We start from the raw sequence: 21,604 nt of genomic DNA, 5'->3' as shown, positions 1-21,604 counted from the left end.
AGAGACAAATAAACCTAAATTGAATGAAGGTTTCTTTAATTAAGGAATTTACAAACAGGATTATTGACGGTCTACCTAATCCACCTTAAACTTATTTGGTTGCATAGTCTGCTACAGCTTCCACTGTATCCTTTTCAATTTTCCAGTCTTCCTTTTTCTCTTATAATTTTACTCCTGTTGTCCGTGTTCTACATATTGCCCTTCTCTCAGTAACACTTCCCATATGTTTCGCTTTGCTGCTGGGGTTCTCCTAATGTATTCCATACCTGATTTTTGGTTTTTTGTTAGCATTTAGCAATCATTTCTCAATTTCAATTCTCAACTGGTGAAGTTAGAGAAGAGCTGTGTTACTGCTGGGCTGCCCAGGCCATGAGCCTATGCCTGTAGTGCTGACTTGCAGTCTGTGCTCTCACACAGGTGCAACATGCTCTGCTCTGTGCTCTCCCAAAGGTGCAACTCTGCATTTGCCAGGCAGAAGAAAGGCAGTGCTGCTACACTCTTATCTTGTCTGGCAGAGAGGGTTGGGAATTTATTAGTATTGACTTCTAGAAAGCTAAAAACTTAGCAGGGATGTGCAAGAAATCATCCATTATTAGTGTCACATCACCTCAAAGCCCATACCTTATACATTGATCTTTTATTCTCCCCACCAGTGGTTTTTCCACACCTTCCTACTTCTGTGCTGCTTCCCAGTGCTTCATCTTATCTATGTCAAACTCCTACAGTCTAGAACAGCCTTTTCTTTCTAGTTGCTAAGTGGCATATTTATCTATATCCTTTTATTTATAGTGCTGTACAAATGCAGAATAATTGTGAGAAAACAGAGCAGCTGAATGAATGCTTTGTTTTCATTTCACAGCAAAGGTGTCATGCCTACTGAAATAAGTGAGCACATGAAAAAAATAATTAATACAGTATCTAGAGAGCCAGACATTTTAAACACACACCACAGAGATCAAAACAGCTAAGCCTTTAAATCCGAACACATTTCAGTGGTTTTACTTCTAAGTGATCCTAAAAGGGGTTTAATTACTTTCTTTCCTAAACAAGTCCTAAGCTTTTCCTTCACATCTTCACTGTCTATTTTTGTTTAAATAAGTCCTTGTCAACACAATAAATCTGTGTAAAGTACATTGTTCTTGTTAATATAAAACTACTCATTTCTTTCCCTTTGAAGAAGAAAGTGAAGGTGCTTTTATTATTAGAATAACCTCCATTTAGTTAAAAAAAGACAAATACAAATTGTTAACTTCAAATAGTTTTCATATACAACAACTGATTATTAACTTCAGAGCTTAGAAAACTCATGTTGTATTAAAGCTTAAGTTTAGTTTACTAAGCTTTTCTTCAGCAAAAAAACAATACTTGGAGGGCAGAAATAGTTTTTGGTTTTCATCCCAACTTTACTTGTTCAGAAAAATTACATTTATCAGCTAGCAGGAATTGCTCTACTATTTCTCTCAGGAATTAAAATGGTAACGAGCTTGCTTGTATTTGGGTGGTTTATTATGCTTTATTGTGCTTGACAGTTGCATCAGGAGAGTTTCCTTTAATCTGACTCATTTTTCTTGAGCCATACCTGTATCTTTATGTAGCTCTGGGATACATTTCTTTTTTGTACCCCTCAGAATTGACAAAGAAACTGGATCAAACATTAGAAAACATAAGGTACATGTTGCTGTTTAAAACAAAAAAAGGTGGCACTGAAGACACTGTGATCTTGCCTAGGCACAATCTGTGCACAGTTGTAATGGGTCTACATTAATAATCTACAAGAAAAGCTGGAATTCCAAAATCTGCCTCATTAACATTGCAGAGCAGCTTGTGGTACACCCAATTTGACTCCTACAGAACTCCCAAGGTAGAGCTGGTGTACCTGCACTGGGAGCTTCAGACTTTATCTTCCCCAATCTGTAGCAAAACTTAGTTCTTTTTAAAAATATTTTCATCCTGACATCCTTTGTGTCAGTCTACACAGTCAAGAGGCTCGATGATCAACTCCCAGAACACACAGAAGTTTCTGATAATTTAACAGAAAATACCTTCCATATATGGTCATCTCCAATTCCCTTTTAAAATAGTTTCCCTACTACCAAAGCATTCAGTCAAAGACATTTCACCCTGATTACACAAACAGTGAAACCCTAAACACATTAACATTTGATAATTTCTTAAAGCACTCACCTATTGCTGTTTCTGGCATGGCAAAAACAGTCTTTTCTGTAGCAACTCGAAAATGTCCATGGACTGAGACACCAACTCCCTACACAGGCAAAGAACACAGTTATGAAATTACTGATAAAAATAATCATAACCACAATGATGGTAATGATTAATCATGAAAATAACCATTAAAATAATAATTCTATGTAACATACCTCTTGTTTTGCTTTATAATTTAAATAATACTAGACTTACCATGTGCAGCTCAACAAAATATTAGAAGAGCTTTTATGGTTCAAACACTAATAAACATTCTATTATCTTCATCATTTGGCTGAAATAGCTTTTTCTATGCTTTGAAAGATGGGTGAGTCATACAGAGAATAAGTTCAAAAAGCCATGAGTGACTCTGTTATCTCCACTGGACTACTAAGGGAGTTTACATTCTTTTGCTAATGTTACTCCATATATAATTTTTGCACGTACTTCAAATCACCACCAAAAAAAAAAACCCCAATACTTTTGAAAAATACATAAATTTCACAAAGTTGCCATCCTAATACTTTCAAAAGGATTAATAATTAACTATTCTTCTAATGTGATAATTACCTACATTATAAACACAGAAATACTTCAAGGAGAAAAAGCCTTCAGCACTATTGATTCAAATTCAAAATACATGGTTAGGAACTAAGTTATTTATCCTAGGCACTTGTGTTCACCTAGTCAGTAATAGTATTCCCATTTCTAAGTATCTAGCACAGTTCTCTAGCAGCCTGTCACGATGAAATCCTTCCCTCAAAAGCAGAAGAGTTTCTGGTGTTGTCTATGCCCTATTTTTGGATTTAGGTAGTGAGCAGCAATAAGTCCTAGTTAAAAAAGAATTCACTTGGTACAAAATAAATTGAATTTAGGTAAATCTTCAAGAAGCAAACTGACAAATAAAACAAAAATATTCAATGTAATCCAAGAATGCCTAGATTATAGGGCACAACCACAACATACATACTGAGGTCTCATTTCTCAAAGGTTACCTACATTATACTTGTCAATAGAAGTGTGTGTTTGATCCTGCCTGGAGACAAGACCTCTGCTGAATAATTCACAAATTGTTATTTCACACAAATATTCTCCCTTTCATCCTTTCCACCATTTCAGTTTACTTCCCTTCCTCAGTGTTAATTTTCCCTTTACCAAGTCTTTCCAGCCATCCATGTTTCATGTTAAAACTAAGGTATCTTAAAAATCATTGGCCAAAATAAGCCAGTGTCTGATGAGGATATATAATAGATTTTAAACAACATTTTAAATTGTTCAAATACTAGAAAAAGGGTACTTTACCCAAATAAGGCTATTAGTCCTCACAAACAGCTTCACAGTATTTCATACTTCCCATCATAAACAGTGGGATTAATTGGGTGATACTCCCTTGAACAAGCACTATGTATTTGACAGGTTTTCAAGGTAAGAATAGAACTTCATTTTCTTTTCTTATCTACAGAGATCTTTGGTTGGATTTTATGTCAAAAATTTTTAAAAGCTTTCTCAATTTAATATAAAGTAAATTTTCTCTCACCCTTCCCTGGCCTCTATTACAATTCTGCCCAAGAAGAAATTAATTTATTCCACTAGAGTGATACACAACTAAATCTAAAGATATTTTCAAGTTTCCTCTGTGTAATGACTATCTGGAACTCTCAGGTTTTAATATAAATGTATGAAGCTTTTAAGATTCCAGTTTAATTTCCTGAGAAATACACCCATAGGGTGAGTGGTTATCAAACTCAATTTTATATTCAGGAACTAATCCAAATGTATTCACACGGAGCACTGCTGTTCCAGGGAGGCAAATGGGATTTGAGCAAACATCTGAATCTTATTTGCACAGGGCAAAACCCAGTCTCACCCCTTATCTGTCCTTCAGCCCTTTCCCTGAGCACTGATCAGATCTCATCTGTGCAGCAGCAAGAGCAATGGGCCTGTGTTTAGTTGTCCTGAAAATGCAAAGCTGTGGGAAAAGCTGCTTTCTCTCTTAAAACAGCTCCAGAACTCTTTAATGAAATGGAAATGTGACTTCACCACTTCCAGCTTCTTTAATGTCATAATAGCATATTTTCACTGCATTAAGTAAAGCCTGCTGTTATTTTTATGCATGTTCAGCAATAACTATGCCTTTTTTCTAAAGATAATGAAATAACAATCATGCCCATTTTGGTCTTTCTAATGCTTAAATTAGTATTTTCCAATCCCATATCTAAAAATACAAATACCATCTATCTCAGAGCGTTTTTTCTGGGTTGTTTTCTTGACAATCAGAATTTTGTTTAAGGATTCAAAATTTTGGCTTGAGTATTAAGTACCAGAGATCTGAGTGTGAATTCCATGAAGGGAGCTTTTCTTCCAAGCTTGTTCTTTTTTTAGAGTGATAAAAATAAATGGCGGGTTCTAATAATAGAAAACTGAAAGACGTAATTTTCTTTTGAAAGAAGTATTTAAATCAGATTTCACTTTCTCAAGTGCTTTAGCCATAACTGGGTTTGTTTCTAGATAACCTTCAAGTTTTGTACAGCCTTATTTCAGATGTATATTTAAGAGACTAAAACTGTATTTTCTTTTTATTCATTATAAAGAAATGAGGTGCAAATATGTTCTTGCTTCTTTGAAGATCATTTCTAAATAATCCAGTACTGAAATAAAATTTTGAAAGAAAAATCAGTTAATGGTGCAAATCCCAGTAATTTCTTTACTCATGTGCTCTTTTGTTTATTTGTAATTTCCCAAGTGGTTAGCATACCACTGCAGGTTTAACCTTCTAGATCTAACACAAAGGACAAATACTCATTAGTTTAGTACATCCTGTGTAAAGAAAAACCAGTCAGAAGTCTAAATGCATTCCTCTTTCATTTCTGGATTTTCTAATTTTTTTTGTTTTCATTTAGCTGAACTCTTACATAGCTGGAGTCCCCCCCTAGGAAGGCCCTTCACGCCATTAAAAATCTTTAGTGTTCACTTCACCAGGTACTTCCAGCATTTACACATAAAAGTCTTAATAACTATAATATCTTTATTAAAATACACTTTATTCTGCACTGTCAAGAGTTCTACTTTTCATGATCTTATATACTAAAGCTGATGTCTTCCTTCAGACTTCTCCAGGGTAATACACTCCTATGGTCAATTGGGCTTTTACTGCTGGAAACTTCTTTTTTCAATGACAGCTGAATTTTGTAAAGGGTACATACAGAATGAGATTAGAAGTGAAGGACAATACAGAAATTAACAAGCAACCAATTTAAACTGCTGGTCTGGTTTTGGCTGAGATAAAGTTGATTTTCTTCCCAGTAGCTTCTTCATAGCATGGGGTTGTGTTAGTCTCAGCATATCTCAGGGAGGCACATCATTTTACAGGCAGTACAGTCTGAATTCATCAACAAGCTTATAAAAAAGAATGTAGACTATCTGAGTTCTATTTCCCATACAAGACTGCCCACTCAATGTTGTATTTCAAAAGTCATTATGTGACTGTGTATAGAAACTTCATCACTGATTTCCATTTTTTTTTCCCATGATGGATACAGAACCCCGTTACAAGTATTCTTCTAATGAAAAACAACATGACCAGCAGATGCAGAAATTAAATACAACTACTGTGACTCTTTTGTGTCCCAAAGGCTGCATTATACTGAACTGAGAACAACCCACCTTTAGTAAATCAAAGAATTTAGAGAAGTTATTCAGAAATTGAGGGCCACCACAACAGAGAACTATACAGAGGGAAAGAAATACTCCCTTCCTGGTCACATGTAGAAAAGCAGACCTGTGTCACAGCAAAACCACATTACACTTGGCTATTTACTAAATAACCTACTCACAATGTAAAGGAATCACTGCCTAGGAATGCTCAGGCAGTAAGAATAAAAGAAACATAAACAGAAAAGGTCTTCAGGGATGTTGCTTGTGTCACCTTCACCAGGCTGGTAAATAATTTTGTGTCTGTTTGAGTAAGCAGTGTTATGATAATACCAATACTGACTGCAGTGAAAAGTCCTTTTGTAACAGCTCCCATCAAGTGACTACACTTCTACATTTTCAACTGCATGAGCAGTTGAAAATGTAGAATAGCTTCTGGTAGAGCTAGAACCAAAAAGAAATGTAGCAATCAATTGAGCATAACTGAGCATAACACAATAAACGGTAAATATGTCTGCATACAAATGTGCAAAAATAGCCAAGGTGCAGCAAAAATGTTTTCAAAGGCAAAGTGAGTGAGTGGAATTGATTCAGAAAGCAGCAGGAGCTTATAGCTACAGGGGATCAAAAATCATGGATGTAAGAGCATTACCCCCTGCATCCAGACACAATGAATCTTAAACTGAATCAAAATTAATCTTTGTTTATCATTAATGTTATGGCCCACTCCGAAGAGTATAATCCATTTTCATCTGTAGATACTAACAGACAAGATGACATAATGAGCCAGAGCAATGCAGTGTGACAGATCAATCTGGACACAGAATATCACCTTCTTTGGCTGCTGACATACAAATCAACTCCATGCAAGTGTTTTAAAAATATAATTAAAAACAGGGGCTATTGTGAACATTTCAATAATTTAGTGTGGTATTTTAAAACATAAAATATTGATGTTATGTAATTTAAATTAAAAATATTTATTTCCAAATACTGATTATGTATTAGAGAGTCTCAGTCCAAATTGCTACAGACACATGGAAGCTCAACAAGCTGACTGGAGACAGATCATCTCTAGTAATATCTGATGTCTCAGACTTGTTCTTCTGCCCCCTAAGTATTTAAATAAATTCAGCCAACTACATGAATAGTAATCATTTAGGTCACGTTCTTCTTACAAGGAAACTTAGGGGAAAAGACACATGGGCCATTCTATGCTGCTACAGTGAGTGTCCTTTATCAACAAGATTTAGATTGACTTTTTAATATCCCTAGTTTTCAGTCATCACAAACAATTTTTACTAGGGTAGCTATCATAATCTGCACAATATTTTATGGTCACAAGACCTGTGCTACAACAGAAAGAAAAGAGAAGATGTAAGAAGACCTGGATCTGAAAAGCCTAGAGCTCTTAATTGGTAAGAAGTGCAACTTTTTCTAGTTTCACATTTGAAAGTATTCTTTTTATTCCAATTTTGTTTTTTTATACATAGCAGGCCATGTGTATTCAGAAAAAAAGATAGCAAATGCAGTTTTGTTTCTAAAACTCTGGAAGATTTTTTCATCTGTATCACCTAACAATTTAGCTACTACAAGAAATCCCTGTGTCCAGCTCATCAAGTCTTGATGTCTGCAGGGAGGGCAGACAAGTGAGAGGGAACCTGTTCCAGCACCTTGCATCAGTGCATAACTGAGTTTTTAGCTTTTATCTTAAAATTGAAGAAACACTTCTTGTTCTTAAAGACAGGTATGTGCATCAGAACTTTATTTAAACAGTGGCACAGTTATTTAGGATAACAGGAGTGAATCCCGAGGATTTTTGTAATGATGTTCTAGTTGGCTGAAAAAAGTGCTTGGAAAGTGTAAGACCAATTGAAAGTCTTACAACTCAAGGAGAAAATGAGAAAATTCCTCAGGAATTGAGGAAAATGAGCAGAAATATGAAAGGATGGAGAAGCAGGCAAAGAGAATTCCTTTTAGAATATTTACTCTTTGATCTATAATAAAGGGAAGGGGAGGGGAATAATGAGATAACCCTCAATATGAGGCTAGGTAGGTACACGAAGGCCTAGAATTAGAGAAAAATAGAGAGACTTGCAGCATGCAAGAGTTTGGCAAAAATGGAAAGAACAAATCTGTGCAGAAGCCAGCAAAAATCTCAGTCATCGTAGAGCAAGGAGAGGGAGAGAAAAGGAGTTTTACTTACTGTACCAGTTCTGAGCTATAATTTCAAATACTTGTATTCAAGACAGTGCTTTATGCGTCCCCTTTGGGGAATAACATCATGTGCAAATGACAGAACCACTGAATGCTCATTCTGTTGATGTCAAGAGCTGCTGCCATTCTAGTCCGATTAGCCACAAAATGGAGAGCACCATTTATCCCTGGGATCACACACCAGAGCTAAGCAGGCAGAGCAGCGTGGCCAGATGGCAAAGGGACTGGAACAGCAGCAAGGAGTGAACCCTTCCTTAGGATTGCCTCAGCACTGAAACAACACCCCATATTGCAGGAGGCAAGTGGTGCACAAGTCAATCTCAAAACTATTTGTTTGTACTTGTAAAATCTGTATTTTATTTCACAGTAAAAGCTGCCTTCAGCTTTGAAGCACTGGCAACAAAAGAGGCCACAAGCTTCTCTGTGGTACACAGGCACGAGGGAGGGGCAGAGGAGGAGAGGCAGAGAGAGGACTGGAAAGCAGCTTATCTAGGTTTAGGATGACAATTACTTTTACTCCAGGGCAGATTTTAGAGTATAAATTAAAACAAAACCAAAGATGTTCCAGAGCGTGATGGCTGACAAGAGGCATGACATACTTACAAAAAGGAAGAAAAAGAATTGGGAGAAGTCCCAAGAAGTACTGACATTCCTAGGTTCTGGTTTCCTAGCTTTACAAAGGCCTAAAGGGGTAATAATATCCATTACAGTAGAGAAGTACTATGTAAAATCATAGTATTTGGTGAGCTTTCATATGCTGCAGCTAGTCAGCCCAAGCCCCATATATATACATGTATATATATATACATGTATATATATATACATGTATATATATATATATATAAATATAAATATATATATATAACTATTATGCAGTATTCCATTGATGTGCAATAAAATTTGCACCCCAAATTAAACCACAGACGAATAGCTGAATAGCTTTTTTTCTGTGGGCAATATCCACTTGTAAATGCACATTCCTGTAATTAAAAATTGCATCACACATTGGCAAAAAAGTGAGATTTTAATCCTAATGTTTCCTAGTTTTTGAATGTTAGTGTCAAATGCTGCTATCCACACTTCTGAATAGAAGTTACATGCACACAACTTATATGACTAGATATATGTTGTTAGTGAAAGGAACATTCCTGAAGAGTTACAGCTGCACAATCTGTGCAGGATAAAAATGGGAAAGGACAAAGACAGTTATTGGTCAGCTCCAGCCCCTTTGTGTACTAAAATGGACAACATACAAGCTGCTTATGACATCACTACTATTTTACTTGAGAACAAATATTAATTTAATAAGGATTGTTGCCCAAATCCTGCTAAAGTGGAAATGTAGATGTTTGTAACTATTGGTAGATGTGCTGTCAGGTCATGAGACTTGATTTAAAAGGAAAGGCAGATTCCTCTAGCAATTAGACAATAGGCCAGAAAGAGCAACAAGTTGCTTTTCATAAAGCACAACATTCAACTGTGAAATCTGAGGCTTTTCTGAACAGCAAGCCTACTTGTTTGTCAAAAAGTAGGAGATGTACAGAGGGGTGAGTGTGACCACTGATGGTTATTTAGCACTGTGGTTCTGAAATAAAGTCTGGCTCAGGAAGTTTCTAAATCCTGCAGGCTCTAGAATATGATAGTACAAAAAAGGGCACTTCATTCATGCTGTTACAGATTCTTCTATAAACTAAAAGTTTAAAAAGCCTTTCCTCTTGAAAATGTACTTCTCATTTTGAAAAGCTACTCAAGTTTTTTTACAGATTTTTAAACTGTATTAAGTGATTCCAGTGACCTTGACCATTTTCACCAACTTCCAAAGACTATGCCCAGTTTTTCTGTCTTTTCCCTCTGTCAAACAGTCTCCTTGAATTCCAAGCCAAATCATTGAAAAGCCACCACTCAGTCTGTCTAGTGTTCTTTATTTGGTTCTGAAACAGGTCTCAAAAACAATTTTATGAATCTTTTTGTCTGTCAGAGAGGGTATGTGATGCAGTAACTTACTTTGTGCCAAAGCCTTTTTTAAAACCATAGCTTTGGCCTGATCTTATAAATCACCTCTATTCATCTCCAAAGAACTTAAGACAAGACTGTGACTTTTCTAAAACCAGAAGACCAAACTTAGGATGTTATTTGCAAACAATATTTTTTAAAGCCCCAACATCTGAATTTCTTGTCAACTGTTCAGGTACTTAATTTCAAGGAAAAGAAAATTTACATATAGAAATAAGCTAAATCTGAACTAGTTTTTAGCAATGTGAGAGTGTGTGCCCAGTGTTCCTTTCAACCCAGCACATCCTTTAGCAGTAAATGGGGTATTTATAACTCATTTCAGTATTTTTCAGTAAACTGCAGTCACCTTTGCTTCTAACAAATGTGTCTTACAAATCTGAACTTACTGCTTCAAGTAAGTACAAAAAGATGAAAAGATAAATTTATATTGAATATCAATTTCTGATGAACTACAGGAGAACAGACAAGAAGGTGCTGGGAACAAGCTCCACAGCCCCATCTGTTGGCTAATGAAGGTCCCAAAACCATCAGCCAGCCCCTAGCCAATAATGAAGTAGAACCAGTTCATTTTTTGGATAAAATTCCAGGTTTTACTATCACAGATCTGTGGCATCTGTGCACCATAGCAACTTTTACTATACAAGCTATACTATTCTAACACACTTCTGTGATTTTTTAAACTTATTTTTCCTAAATTAGGCTGCATACTTTCTGAGTCAAAATCTAATCCCCTACCCCCAAGTAAAGATGATACTTCTAGTATATGATTAGCAAGTTAAGTTGTCAATCAAACCCTAATGGCAGTTAAATTGTGTCACAGTCCCACTGAAATTTGGCTATCCTGCACTAAAATCTGGTTACCCAAAATAAAGTTTCAGGCTAATTGCTATCTTTTAAAAGCTCTTTAGAGGAAAGAGAACTCATAAAGAATCTTAGTAATGCAGAATCATCTGACTCCATTATGTTCTTTTCAGTCCAAAAATACACTTTCTTTTCAAAGGACAAAGGTCTATTCCTTCTCAGGCCACAGTCATAACAAGACATCTGCAGGACCTTTTGAAAGATATTGGCTGCTGGGCAGTTTTGCTCATTCATAGCTTTCCATTCTATTGTTCAAAAGTCCATAAAATAAATGGACTCCCTATCTCTTATCTACGAGCCTTCAGGACTCCTATGGTCAATAAAGCACTTTTTCTGCAAGAAGAGCTACAGAAAAAGTCCCCTTTATGCTGGAAACAATGTATGTATGCTAGGCTGGAGGGAATGGCTCTCTAGTGAGATCTTTGGGGCTTGGTACCAAAAAAGCAAGGGGCAAGAGAGCTACTACATGTTTAGATCAAAAGCTGAGAAGAGCACAACAGACAAATGAAATGTGTAAGGAAAGATGAAAAGGAAAAAGTCATGACAGGTCATGGATCATGTAGTGCTCCACTTCTCCCATCTCTCTTTGACAAACTTTATTTAAATAGACACTACACCCACATCATAGGGGCATGCCAGAAAACAATACAAATCTAAGCAGTGGCATGGCAGGCAGGCTTCACTGTTAAACTCAGTGTTAAAAATAAATGAAGATTATTTTAATCCACTCTCTGAGGTGGTACAAATATATCCTACAGATGTGAAACTCACTAAAACAGAATTTTAGCATGTAAAAAAAGCATGGCATTGCCCTGTTATCTACTTATGTTGTTTACAGACAGCAATTGCTGAAAAAATTATTAACACTGAGTATAAATAGCAATATGATGGAATCTTCTCTTTGTTGCTTTAGTAATAAGGTGCAGCCCAGGGTGAGTTGTGTGTGGAATCAGTATCCCACAAATGATGTTTTAAAAGTACTACAGAGGTAAGAAAGTAGATGCATTTCCAGATTATTTTCTGGAAAAATACTGAACTCATGAATGTCCGCTAAGGTGTAGCTTAGAATTTCCCCAATTTCTCAAAGAGCTGCTCTTTAAATGTATTTTTATATAATTCTATTTTTAATACACTTAGAATGGAGAACTGTTCTCAGATTTTGTATGATATATAAACTCCCCCTAGGTATTCTGGGAACCTTTGTGAGGGCTATTTCCAGCAGTGAGGGGCTTCTGCTCCTTTCCTAGAGAAAGCACTTTAGCAATCAAGGAACAGCAGGGGCCCTAGAAGGGCACCAGTGTAGCCTGACAAGCAAGAGACAAAGGTTCAGATTATGATGTTCGTTCTTCAGCTGACAGGCTGGAAATGCCTTGTGTGTGCTTCATTCAACTCACAGACACAATATGAGATGACTTGAAAACAATCTATCAGGTATCAGGTAAGGTCCTTAACTTACCCCTCCCATTGTAATGCCATCAATAAGTGCCACATATGGCTTCTTGCAGGTGCCTGTAAAAAACATCAAGGAAAACAATCATCCATCTTTTTCAAGAGTGGATCTGTGACTACCTGCCACATGACGGGTTTCCCTATATCTTACTTCAGCAAGAGCAGCAGAAAATAAAAGGGAATTTAAGCATTAAACACATTATCCTCTTACAATGAAGGTACCTAATGTAATTCTTAAGTAATGAAAAGAAGCACCATTTCTGATTTACTGGATTGTGAGTGTTGTAAGAGAGCATTTTACAAGTATCAAGCACAGCACTGTTTGTTATGTGAGTACCTGACAGTTTAGCCAGTACAAATAGCTTTGTCTGATGTTGGGACACAGCAGATGCCCTTTCACCCCCTCTCACAGTCTGGATTAAGAGCAGGGGGTGTGTTCCAGCCCTTCAGTGCTTTATTACAAAGCCAGAAGTATGGGTGGGTTCCAGCCACAATGTGACTATAAATTCTGCAATGCAAGCATGCTCTTGCATGCAGCCCTGAATGTGCTGCAGGCAGGTTCAGATGACAATGTCCTGAATTACCAACTTCATCTGTTAGGCCCTTTACAAGGCATAAAACTAAACCCAATGCTTTCAATTACCACTCATGGAAAGACTCAGAACTTCACTGTGAATGTAACAGCTGCCTTTTATTCAGTGTTTTCAGGTCAGAATTACAGTCCAAAGAGATTGCTGATACAGGTATCCCTTGCAACTATGTTTTGAGTTTTCCTATAACAACTATATGGACTCTTGTTTAAAATAAACTATTTGAAAAGGCTGTTCAATCCTTCAAATTAGTAGTTAGAAAATGTTACGAGAACTGTATTTTGAACTTTGTTCTTATATGAACATACAAGCTAGTGCACAGGCTGTAGATGCTACCCCCTGAAACAAGTTTCTGTAGCAGCAAGCCTTTCCCATTGCAATGCTGTGAAAGCAGTTCCCCCTGTATTTCTAAGCTGTAAAATAAGCTATAAATAATTGTAAGCTATAAATAAATATTTTTAGCAGAAATCTCAGGTTTAAAGAAATACAGTCATACTAAAGCTAGCAAAAAATCTAGGTTTTGTAATCACATGCATTAGAGATATTGAACACCTAATAATTAAAAAAAATTTAAAAAGAAAACAGACTTTTAAATTATGTACCCTTGCAACAGAATCATCATCAAGTTCAACTGGCAAGGTAATACTATTTTTTCCCCAACTATCTGAAACCTTAAAGTATTTTTTTGCCTTGTACTGGTGAAGAAAAGAAAGGTACATGACAAGCATGCTCAGTCCTGAAACTCAAGTCAAACAAAGTAAAAGTAACTTTTCAGGAACTACTCTAATAGCTGTGCTCTTCTGTCAAGGCAAGCAACAGCACCTCTCCTCCTGTAGTGACTAACACAGGACACCATATTGTAAAACTGAAACTGTATTCAATTAAAATATGTTTGGAGTAGTTTCTTCTCATCAAAACCTTCAACTCTTGACTTTTACCCTAAAGAATTAATATTGTTTTTTAATATTCTTTACTCCAGTAAACTTCAGCCAGTGTCTTTGCAATAAATTAAGGCAGCTCACTCCTGAGTTATGCAGCCCTAGTCTTCATGCAGTCTATTTAAATGGAAAGCCTTTATATAATTTCATCTTTTGCTTTCTGACTGAATATTAATGATTTTCCACACATCTGTTTTTACCTCAGGTCTTCTTTGAAGCAGATCAATGATACTTAGGTCAGAACTGCAGTGTCTGCAGCTAAAACTAATTCTTCCACAGAGGAAACAGAACTAACCAGAACAACGGGATGGGATAAAGTAGCTGTCACAATAACTCAAACAAAAGAAACACATTCTGCATGCAAGGTGTAAAAATGGGATATTTTATATTACTGGTTTTGAACTTGGTAAAAAAATAAATTACTACTTCTCTGATGTTACCACAGTCTTTAACAAATTATCAAAGAGATAAATTAACATTTGAAACCAGTGTTATGAGAACTGTACTGTTTCAGAAATTGCTGTTAACATACCAATGGCATTGTTCAGTCTGTATTCCCCTATGAAGAAATCTTGTATCAGTTTATCTCCAACTTTTCCCGCTTCTGTGATGGCTTAAGAGAAATAAAAATTCCAAAGATAATTGTAAGTTTAATAGAAAACACAAGTAAAAGAAAATAATGCCTCATAAGTTGGGTCTTTTCCTACAGCAAATAGAGGCCTAGTTAATCCTGCTTTATTATATTTGAGAAAATTTGCTCAAATTTAAATATGAACATAAGTCTCAAATTTGATTTAACTGTATTTTGCTGGACACTTTGTCACATACTTGTGAGAGTATGGTCCATTTTCTAACCCCTCCTAATGTCTAGTACTCATTTGTGATATTTTTCTCACCAACATTTAGAACAGTCACTTAAAACTGACTACTCTGAAGACTCTAAATACTAAAAATGAGAAGCCAATTAGAGCATGACATAAAAATATCTTTTTATATATTGTAATAACAATAACCTGGGCTGCTTGTTTACATAGAGTTTACAACAACTTCGTTAATTTTGATACTTTGGAGATTTCCTGCAGTTCACTGCTAAAAAATAATCACAGATACACTGATCATCCTTGTCAGACCTGTATCTAGTCATCTAAAATATTGGACACAAATTATCCAATACTATCAGAGCTACCTGTTAGGGCCCTTCAAATTTCTTGGCAAGAAGCTGTCAGTAATGAATATCTGGGAAGAGAAATGTAGAGACAAGAACCCTCTCCTCCTGGAATGACTGGCTGCTATTATCAGTTATTCATAAAAAGGTAATTTTTACTCTTTTATACACTGTCCTGACAGTTGTCTCCTGACAAATACCTTAAACAGCATCTGCACATCAAGGTGTCCTAAGAGTCAGCACAACTGATCTCTTACTCTTGTGTAGCAAGATGTTGCTTACCCAAGTCACAGTAAGCAAAGGAAATCAACACAAAGTAGTGACTGGAAAGACATCAAATATTTAAGTGAGGATAGTCCTTACCTCGGATGTCACCCCCAGCACAAAAAGCTTTTCCTCCAGTTCCCTTTATAATTATTAGAAAAGTTTCAGGATCTTGCTCCCATGTCTAAAAAATAAGTAAGTATTTCCACATAAGACTAAAATCTGTGTAAATAATGCTTGTTCTGTTTAGTGTCTATAACTCTTCACTTTTCCAAAAAGCATATCAAACCATACTTGAAAACAGATTGTCCTAAACTGAAGTTTGAAATCTAAAAGTCTTTCTGCCACTTCTGCATCCTATTCAGCCATGAGAGCAGAGATCAGCAGAGCTGCCTTTCCTATTTCAGAAAAACACCTGTGCACAGCTCTCAGCCTCTGAAGAAAGGCAGCACCCCACAAAACGGGGCCCAACAGAAATCAAAAAATGACACCTTTTCAGACTGTGCTTCAAAAATGTTTAATAAAAGCCAGAAGGCATCAGACAGTTATCCCACAAATATTGGTATCTAATGAATTTGACTGTGTGCATATGATAAACAGCATCATTAAATGAAAAGAGACTATTTTCATGCTTAAAATCTCATGGTACTACACTAGCTTGTAGAAACAGTGCCTGCAAACCCATGAGTTCTCATTTAAGGAATGACACTGACAGCCCCCTGCTTCCTAGTGGCTGCTCCTTTTATTTTCAGCCATGAAAATGGCATTGCACTCTTGTGCAATACCATACAGTGCTACTGCACTCCACCAAGAGGCAACACCACTGTATGGGCTGAAATTTGTGCCAGCTGACCAGGTGGGTGCTGCCAAAAGGAACACAGAAATGCTGAGCACTGCTTGCTCTTAGCTCAGTCCTGGTATTAACATGGATGTGCATTTACCTATGAAGATGCTAAATTTAACTCTGTCTGATAGCTTGTTCTTCGATGTGTCTCCTCTTTCTAACTTCCTTGACACTGCCTGGTTTTTCCCATGCTATAAATCTGAGCTCACTGTACTCACACAAACTTTCATCCTTGAAATCAGTACACTAAGAAGTGTCTAACTCCATTTTAAAACTGGTTTCAAATAACATATGCAGAGTGGATGGGTAGAAGTGGAGCTACTAACCTTTATCTGAGGATAAATTTTTTTGATCATAGACAGATTTAGTGCATTGAGAGCCTTGGGTCTATTCAGAGTTATTATTCCTGCACCTCCTTTCTTTTCCAACAACACTTCTTCTGCTGAGTCTGTCTGCTTAGACATTTTCTGTGCATGCAAAAACAAATAAATAAAGCAAATGTCATCAGTTAGGTAACTTGAGTAACACATTTACAAAAGTGTTTATGGAAATATATTCTCAAAACACACTATCAAGGATCACAAAACATGCATTCTGGAATTGTATGCTAAGTTTTTTCCCTGTGTACCTCTATTTGCATTTCCTAAACAGTTCTTTGGAAACTACTTTGAGAACCTCAGAGTATTAGAACTCAGACAAGATTTTGGACCACACACTGTTTTACAACAACATTTTGAGTTCAGTTAGATAAACTTTACAACATAAACACACAAAAAAACCAAATCAAACAAACAAAAAATTCCCCACCCTACTAATAAAACACAAATCCATGGTTCCTTAAAACTGACATTCTGAACAATTAGAACAATGACAGTTCCATGTATCCTTACTGGTAGTTTGATGCTGCAAACCCAAATGTACACCCTGCTTTGTCTTTAAGTAACTTTTAACAGTAGAAAACAATTCCTCTCAACTGTTTTCACACAGTGGGATGACATTTAAGGAATTTACAGAAGCTAACACAGAAACTATCTCTAAACTAAAGAAATATCTATAAAGTAAAGCCAAAACAATCGAGCTTTAATTACAGTATAGCAGACACCTGCAACCAAGTGCTCAAAGATGCGGGCAATACCATGCCTGAGCAATAAATGTCAGTGTGCAGAACCACTGTGTGCAGACACAGAAGCTGCATGTGCTGTGTGCCTCAGGGGAGTTAAAGGGTCCTGAAAGCTTCCAACTCAATCAAACATGATGCTGTCCTTACCAAATGTTGCAATATTACTTGCAGCCTGTTGAGTGCCCTCAGCCTGAAAAAAAACCATTAAAAAAACCAGTCAAAACCATAAACCAGCCACGCAATTCCCCAAATATCTGACTGCCAGGTTAAGCAAAGCAGTGGCAGAAAAATTTGGGAACACAACTGCTTGACATTCTCCTCATAAGAACCAATTAAATTAGGGCAAAATTTTGTTATTGAAACAGTAGGAAATTCTTTGCTTATTAGTAAATAAACAGCAGATACCAATGTCAGCTACTAATGTTTTTAATTTAGGGAGAACCTGAAGAGACCAGGACTGAGGGACTGGAGATATGACTGACAGTGTGTGTCTTTTAAAGATTTACAGCCTCTTCGCGGGCACGTTTAAATGCTGACATTTAAAAAAAAGTCTTGTCAAAACCTTCGTCTATTTCCAAAAGCTGCAATAACACAAGCCTGCCCTCATGTGTACACATTTCACATACATTTACACAAGGTTTGTGTAAGAGCTCCACAGTGCTCGTGTTTTTGCGGGTGACAGGAGAGACCCGGGCTGTCAAACTTTGTGAACACGCCACAGGCTTTGAGCAGGGAGGCTGTAATTTATTAATGGCCACTGAGGAAGGCTGTGCTGGCCACACAGCAGAGCTGGAGGGAGAAACTTCACCTTTCAGCCACTTCAGCGCACAAACCCAGCCAACTCCGCGTTATGCGTTAGTGCCGCGGCACACTACGCTGGTTTTTAATCGCATGCTTGTTTTTGAAGGTGAAAGTTAGCGAAGGCCTGGTTGATCTAGGCCCGAACTATAACTCGCAGCAGCTGCGGGACTGCCATCCCCGGCCGGCTCGGCCGGCGCTCCCCTCGCTCCCCGCCGCCGCCGCCGCCGCCGCCGCCCCTCAGCGCGGCCCCCGTTACCTGGGCAGCGCCTGCAGCGCCCGGCCCGCCATGGCGGCCCCGCTCCCTCCCCGGCTCCGAGCGCGGCACAGCGCGGGGCGCATGCGCGGCGCTCGCAGCGGCAGCGGCGGCTCATGAGGGGCGGCCTCCCGCTCGCCACCCCGAGCGGCCCTTTTGCAGTACCCAGGGCAGATGTCTTACCTGGGCAGCGAAAGGGAGCTGCTCCCCGTCCTGGGTAAGGCCGCGTCGTCTGAGGGCATCTGGAGATGCCGCTCCTTGGCCGGTGAAGCGAGCAATGCCGCGTGTGGCAGCAGTAACATCGGCCGTGGGGCTGGCTGCTGAAGGTGGGGAAAGCTCGCATTGCCAAACTGCCCTCAGAGCTGAACTTCTTGCGCCGCAACTCCATGCAGGCTGTTTGTTATTTTCAGCAGTAAGACTGGTTTCTTAATTTCTGCTCTCCCGGCTTCTCTTCACCCTTTGCACCTGAAACACCAGGCACACCTGTGCTGCCCTCGCAGCTGCTGACACACGGACAGCGGGTGAGGTGGGATTAAGGAGCCACTAGTGTAACATCCCACTAAGAACTGCTTATCCCTGAAGGTAAATACAGGGAGAACATGTGTTTATGTAAATGTAAGTACAGGGAGAACATGTGTTTATGTAAATGTAAATACATGGAGAACGTGTATTTACATTTACATTTAGAACTAGCACGTTTACTGCCCCAACAGTAGCTACAGACGACGGTGAGCCCAAACACAGCCTGTGCGTTCAGCATAAATAGACTCAGAAACTGCAACTGTGAAAATTGCCTTTTTAAAAAAAAATAAAATATCAAGGGACTGGCGAATTTTTTACACTAGGTGTCAATAATACAAAATTCACTTAAATTTCAGTAGCTAAGACCATTCCATGACCGTTTTTTTTTTTTTTTTAATGCTGGCACATAGCAACATGAGACTGCTATTGAAAAGACACGATGAACCATGGGGTAAATGACAATACAGTGCATTAGGTTGAAATGTAGCTTCATCACATCTTGGTGTAACAAGCTCTTAGCATCAGCTGCCTTGGCTCACTTTTGAATTTAAAAGAAAAAAAAAAGTCTTAAAATCTTTTAGTAAATTTATTTTTCTGGAAGAAGAAAAAAAAAGGTCCTAGGTCTCAGAAGCACTTCTAGAGAAGTCTCCAGAGGGCAACCTTGCTCTTTATTTCTAAAATGATTCAGCCCCGGCTTATATCAGCGTCATCTGTGTTGGCATTTCCGTTGCAGTGACTCTCAGAGTATATTAAATCTGGTTGTAAACATTTTAATCAAACTAAATAGGCACAAAAAAAAAAAATACAGAACGTTCCTGTATTAACGCAGTCTCAGTTTTCAGTCTTGTACAATGTGAACAAAAAATAACTGGGAACAGGACATGAGGTGCTTTTGCAGGCACTGGGAGACTGTCTACTGCAAACTGATTAATTGCAAGAATTCATTAGGCAATCCTGACTATTCCAACTTTCACCTACAGGTTCTATGATAATCAATGATGCAGCTTATTGGTGTCATTTTGTGTGCAGACAGCCCTATATGCTGCACTATATCAAGTGCCATGCAATTAAATCTAAACCAGGCTAAATGACACCAAATTATCACAGCTGGCAATCCTGAACCCTGACTTACATAATTATTTTAAAATATGTTTTTGAGGATAACTCTGCAGCTCTCATCCAGGCATTGCTAATTAGAGGGTTTGATAAGCAGGTAACATTTTTGTTTCTCATTTCCTGTGAGTGAAAGTCTCTCCATTTCACAGACAAACATGAAAAGAACTTTTCTGTGGGATAATCTCTTTGTTAGTGTCATTGTGAAAATGAAGAGAGGGGTGTGTGGAAGCTAACCTTGGGTAAGAGCAGGTGGAGGCTGTTTGAGAGCCCTGGAAATCTCCTAATAAATTCCACCTGCACATGGGCAAGGCTGTGATCAGGACATGATTATATGGGATGTCTGTTTCTGGGGGTCCAAAATAGAAGCTGGTGATCTGATTCATCTTTTACTTATGCTGATTTTGATGTGTTCTCCTCCTGTCCTCACTGCAAGCAATGGTGTAAACCCTTTGTGGTCTTCCAGCTGTAGGTCTGATTTAGGACACAGGTGGGCCTCCTCCTTTAGTAACAATTAAGTAACAGCAAGCCTTGCCTTGAGACATCTACTGATTTCTCTCCACGGTGCTGACACTGAATTTATATTTAATGTTTTCTTTAAAATCTTTCCTTTTTTTTTTTTTTTAAAGTAGTTTTAAGAAGAAGGGGTGGTAGCATAAGAGCCATCTTCCTTGAGGCTTCATTTTTAAACCTTCTGGTGATGGCTTGAATTTACCTATAGTTTTTTTAGGGGCAGAGGATTCGTAAGTGTTGGAAAATTGCTATTTTTTCACATCCATTTAGCTGACTGCAATCCTGTCCAAAAAGCAACTCAAGATATCATCTTATTTTTCAATAGTCCTCCTGCACACCCCATTTTTTTCAGAGTGGAATATCTAAGTGAAAATACTTTCTAAAAAGTAATAAAATACTTTTCTAAGTAGGCGGTGGCAAAAGAGTGAAAATAATGGAGTTGGCTGAGAATGAGCAGAATGAGGTGATCTTTAACCGGGGAGTTTATGGATTATTTTGCTATTGGCAAAGAGGGCTGCACAACACTGGACCAAGCCAGGAACTGAGAGTCTAAGTGCAGTAGCCAGAAGGATAAGCAGGTTGTAATTCCTCTCCCTGGAGAAGTTTCCTGGCAGCACCTTCAGCAGGTTTGAAAAGAGAAAACAACTTGCAGACTGTAGGAGGTCTGTAGAGTTGAGCAGATGTTTTCAGGTTTTGTTTCTGGTTTGGGTGGGTTTTTCTAGGTTTTTTTTTGTTTCTTTTCCAGAAAAAACATGTAACTTTAGAATGCGGGAGCTCTTGCTCTCAAGAAGGATTCCAGCAGCAGCTCAGCTGCATTCTGTGTGCCACCTGTACACCCCTAGTTAATCATTAATTTGTGCCTCACATTTGCCTCTGAGAGCTCCCAGAGTAGTTGACCAAGACCAGATAATAAATGGTACAAGTGCTTCATCATGTCCTATGCTGCTGTTTCCAGGTTTGCTGTAAATTCAGTCTTTTTCCTCTGCTGGTCTAACAGCTGGCATCTCATTTCTGTATGTGTGGGTATTAAGTGCATCCCTACAACCTGTGAAGGTTAAGGGAAAATGAGTCTGTGAAGGTTTGAGGAA

General features: G+C 37.9%; 1 protein-coding gene across 3 annotated transcripts in view; it reads right to left on the bottom strand.

Moving 5' to 3' along the window:
* HIBCH (3-hydroxyisobutyryl-CoA hydrolase) overlaps positions 1–18,811 on the bottom strand; it is a 35,583-nt gene extending 16,772 nt beyond the window's left edge. Inside the window, exons 1-7 of one of the 3 annotated variants that reach the window (XM_059853435.1) lie at positions 18,552–18,811; positions 17,462–17,504; positions 16,521–16,661; positions 15,450–15,534; positions 14,454–14,534; positions 12,401–12,453; positions 2,185–2,263 (exon numbers count right to left, since the gene is read on the bottom strand). In XM_059853435.1, coding sequence (XP_059709418.1) covers positions 2,185–2,263; positions 12,401–12,453; positions 14,454–14,534; positions 15,450–15,534; positions 16,521–16,661; positions 17,462–17,504; positions 18,552–18,670 — 601 coding nt within the window. In that variant the 5' untranslated portion in view covers positions 18,671–18,811. Of the gene's footprint in view, positions 1–2,184; positions 2,264–12,400; positions 12,454–14,453; positions 14,535–15,449; positions 15,535–16,520; positions 16,662–17,461; positions 17,505–18,371; positions 18,447–18,551 lie in introns of those variants that run through there. The other 2 variants (XM_059853434.1, XM_059853436.1) reach the window with 2 other exon arrangements.
* Between the last annotated feature and the right edge of the window lie 2,793 nt (positions 18,812–21,604).

This window comes from Haemorhous mexicanus, chromosome 8, assembly GCF_027477595.1.
Source record: "Haemorhous mexicanus isolate bHaeMex1 chromosome 8, bHaeMex1.pri, whole genome shotgun sequence".
Classification (NCBI taxonomy): domain Eukaryota; kingdom Metazoa; phylum Chordata; class Aves; order Passeriformes; family Fringillidae; genus Haemorhous; species Haemorhous mexicanus.
The sequence above is the reverse complement of the archived record's forward strand: the minus strand, read 5'-3'. Positions and strand labels throughout refer to the sequence as shown.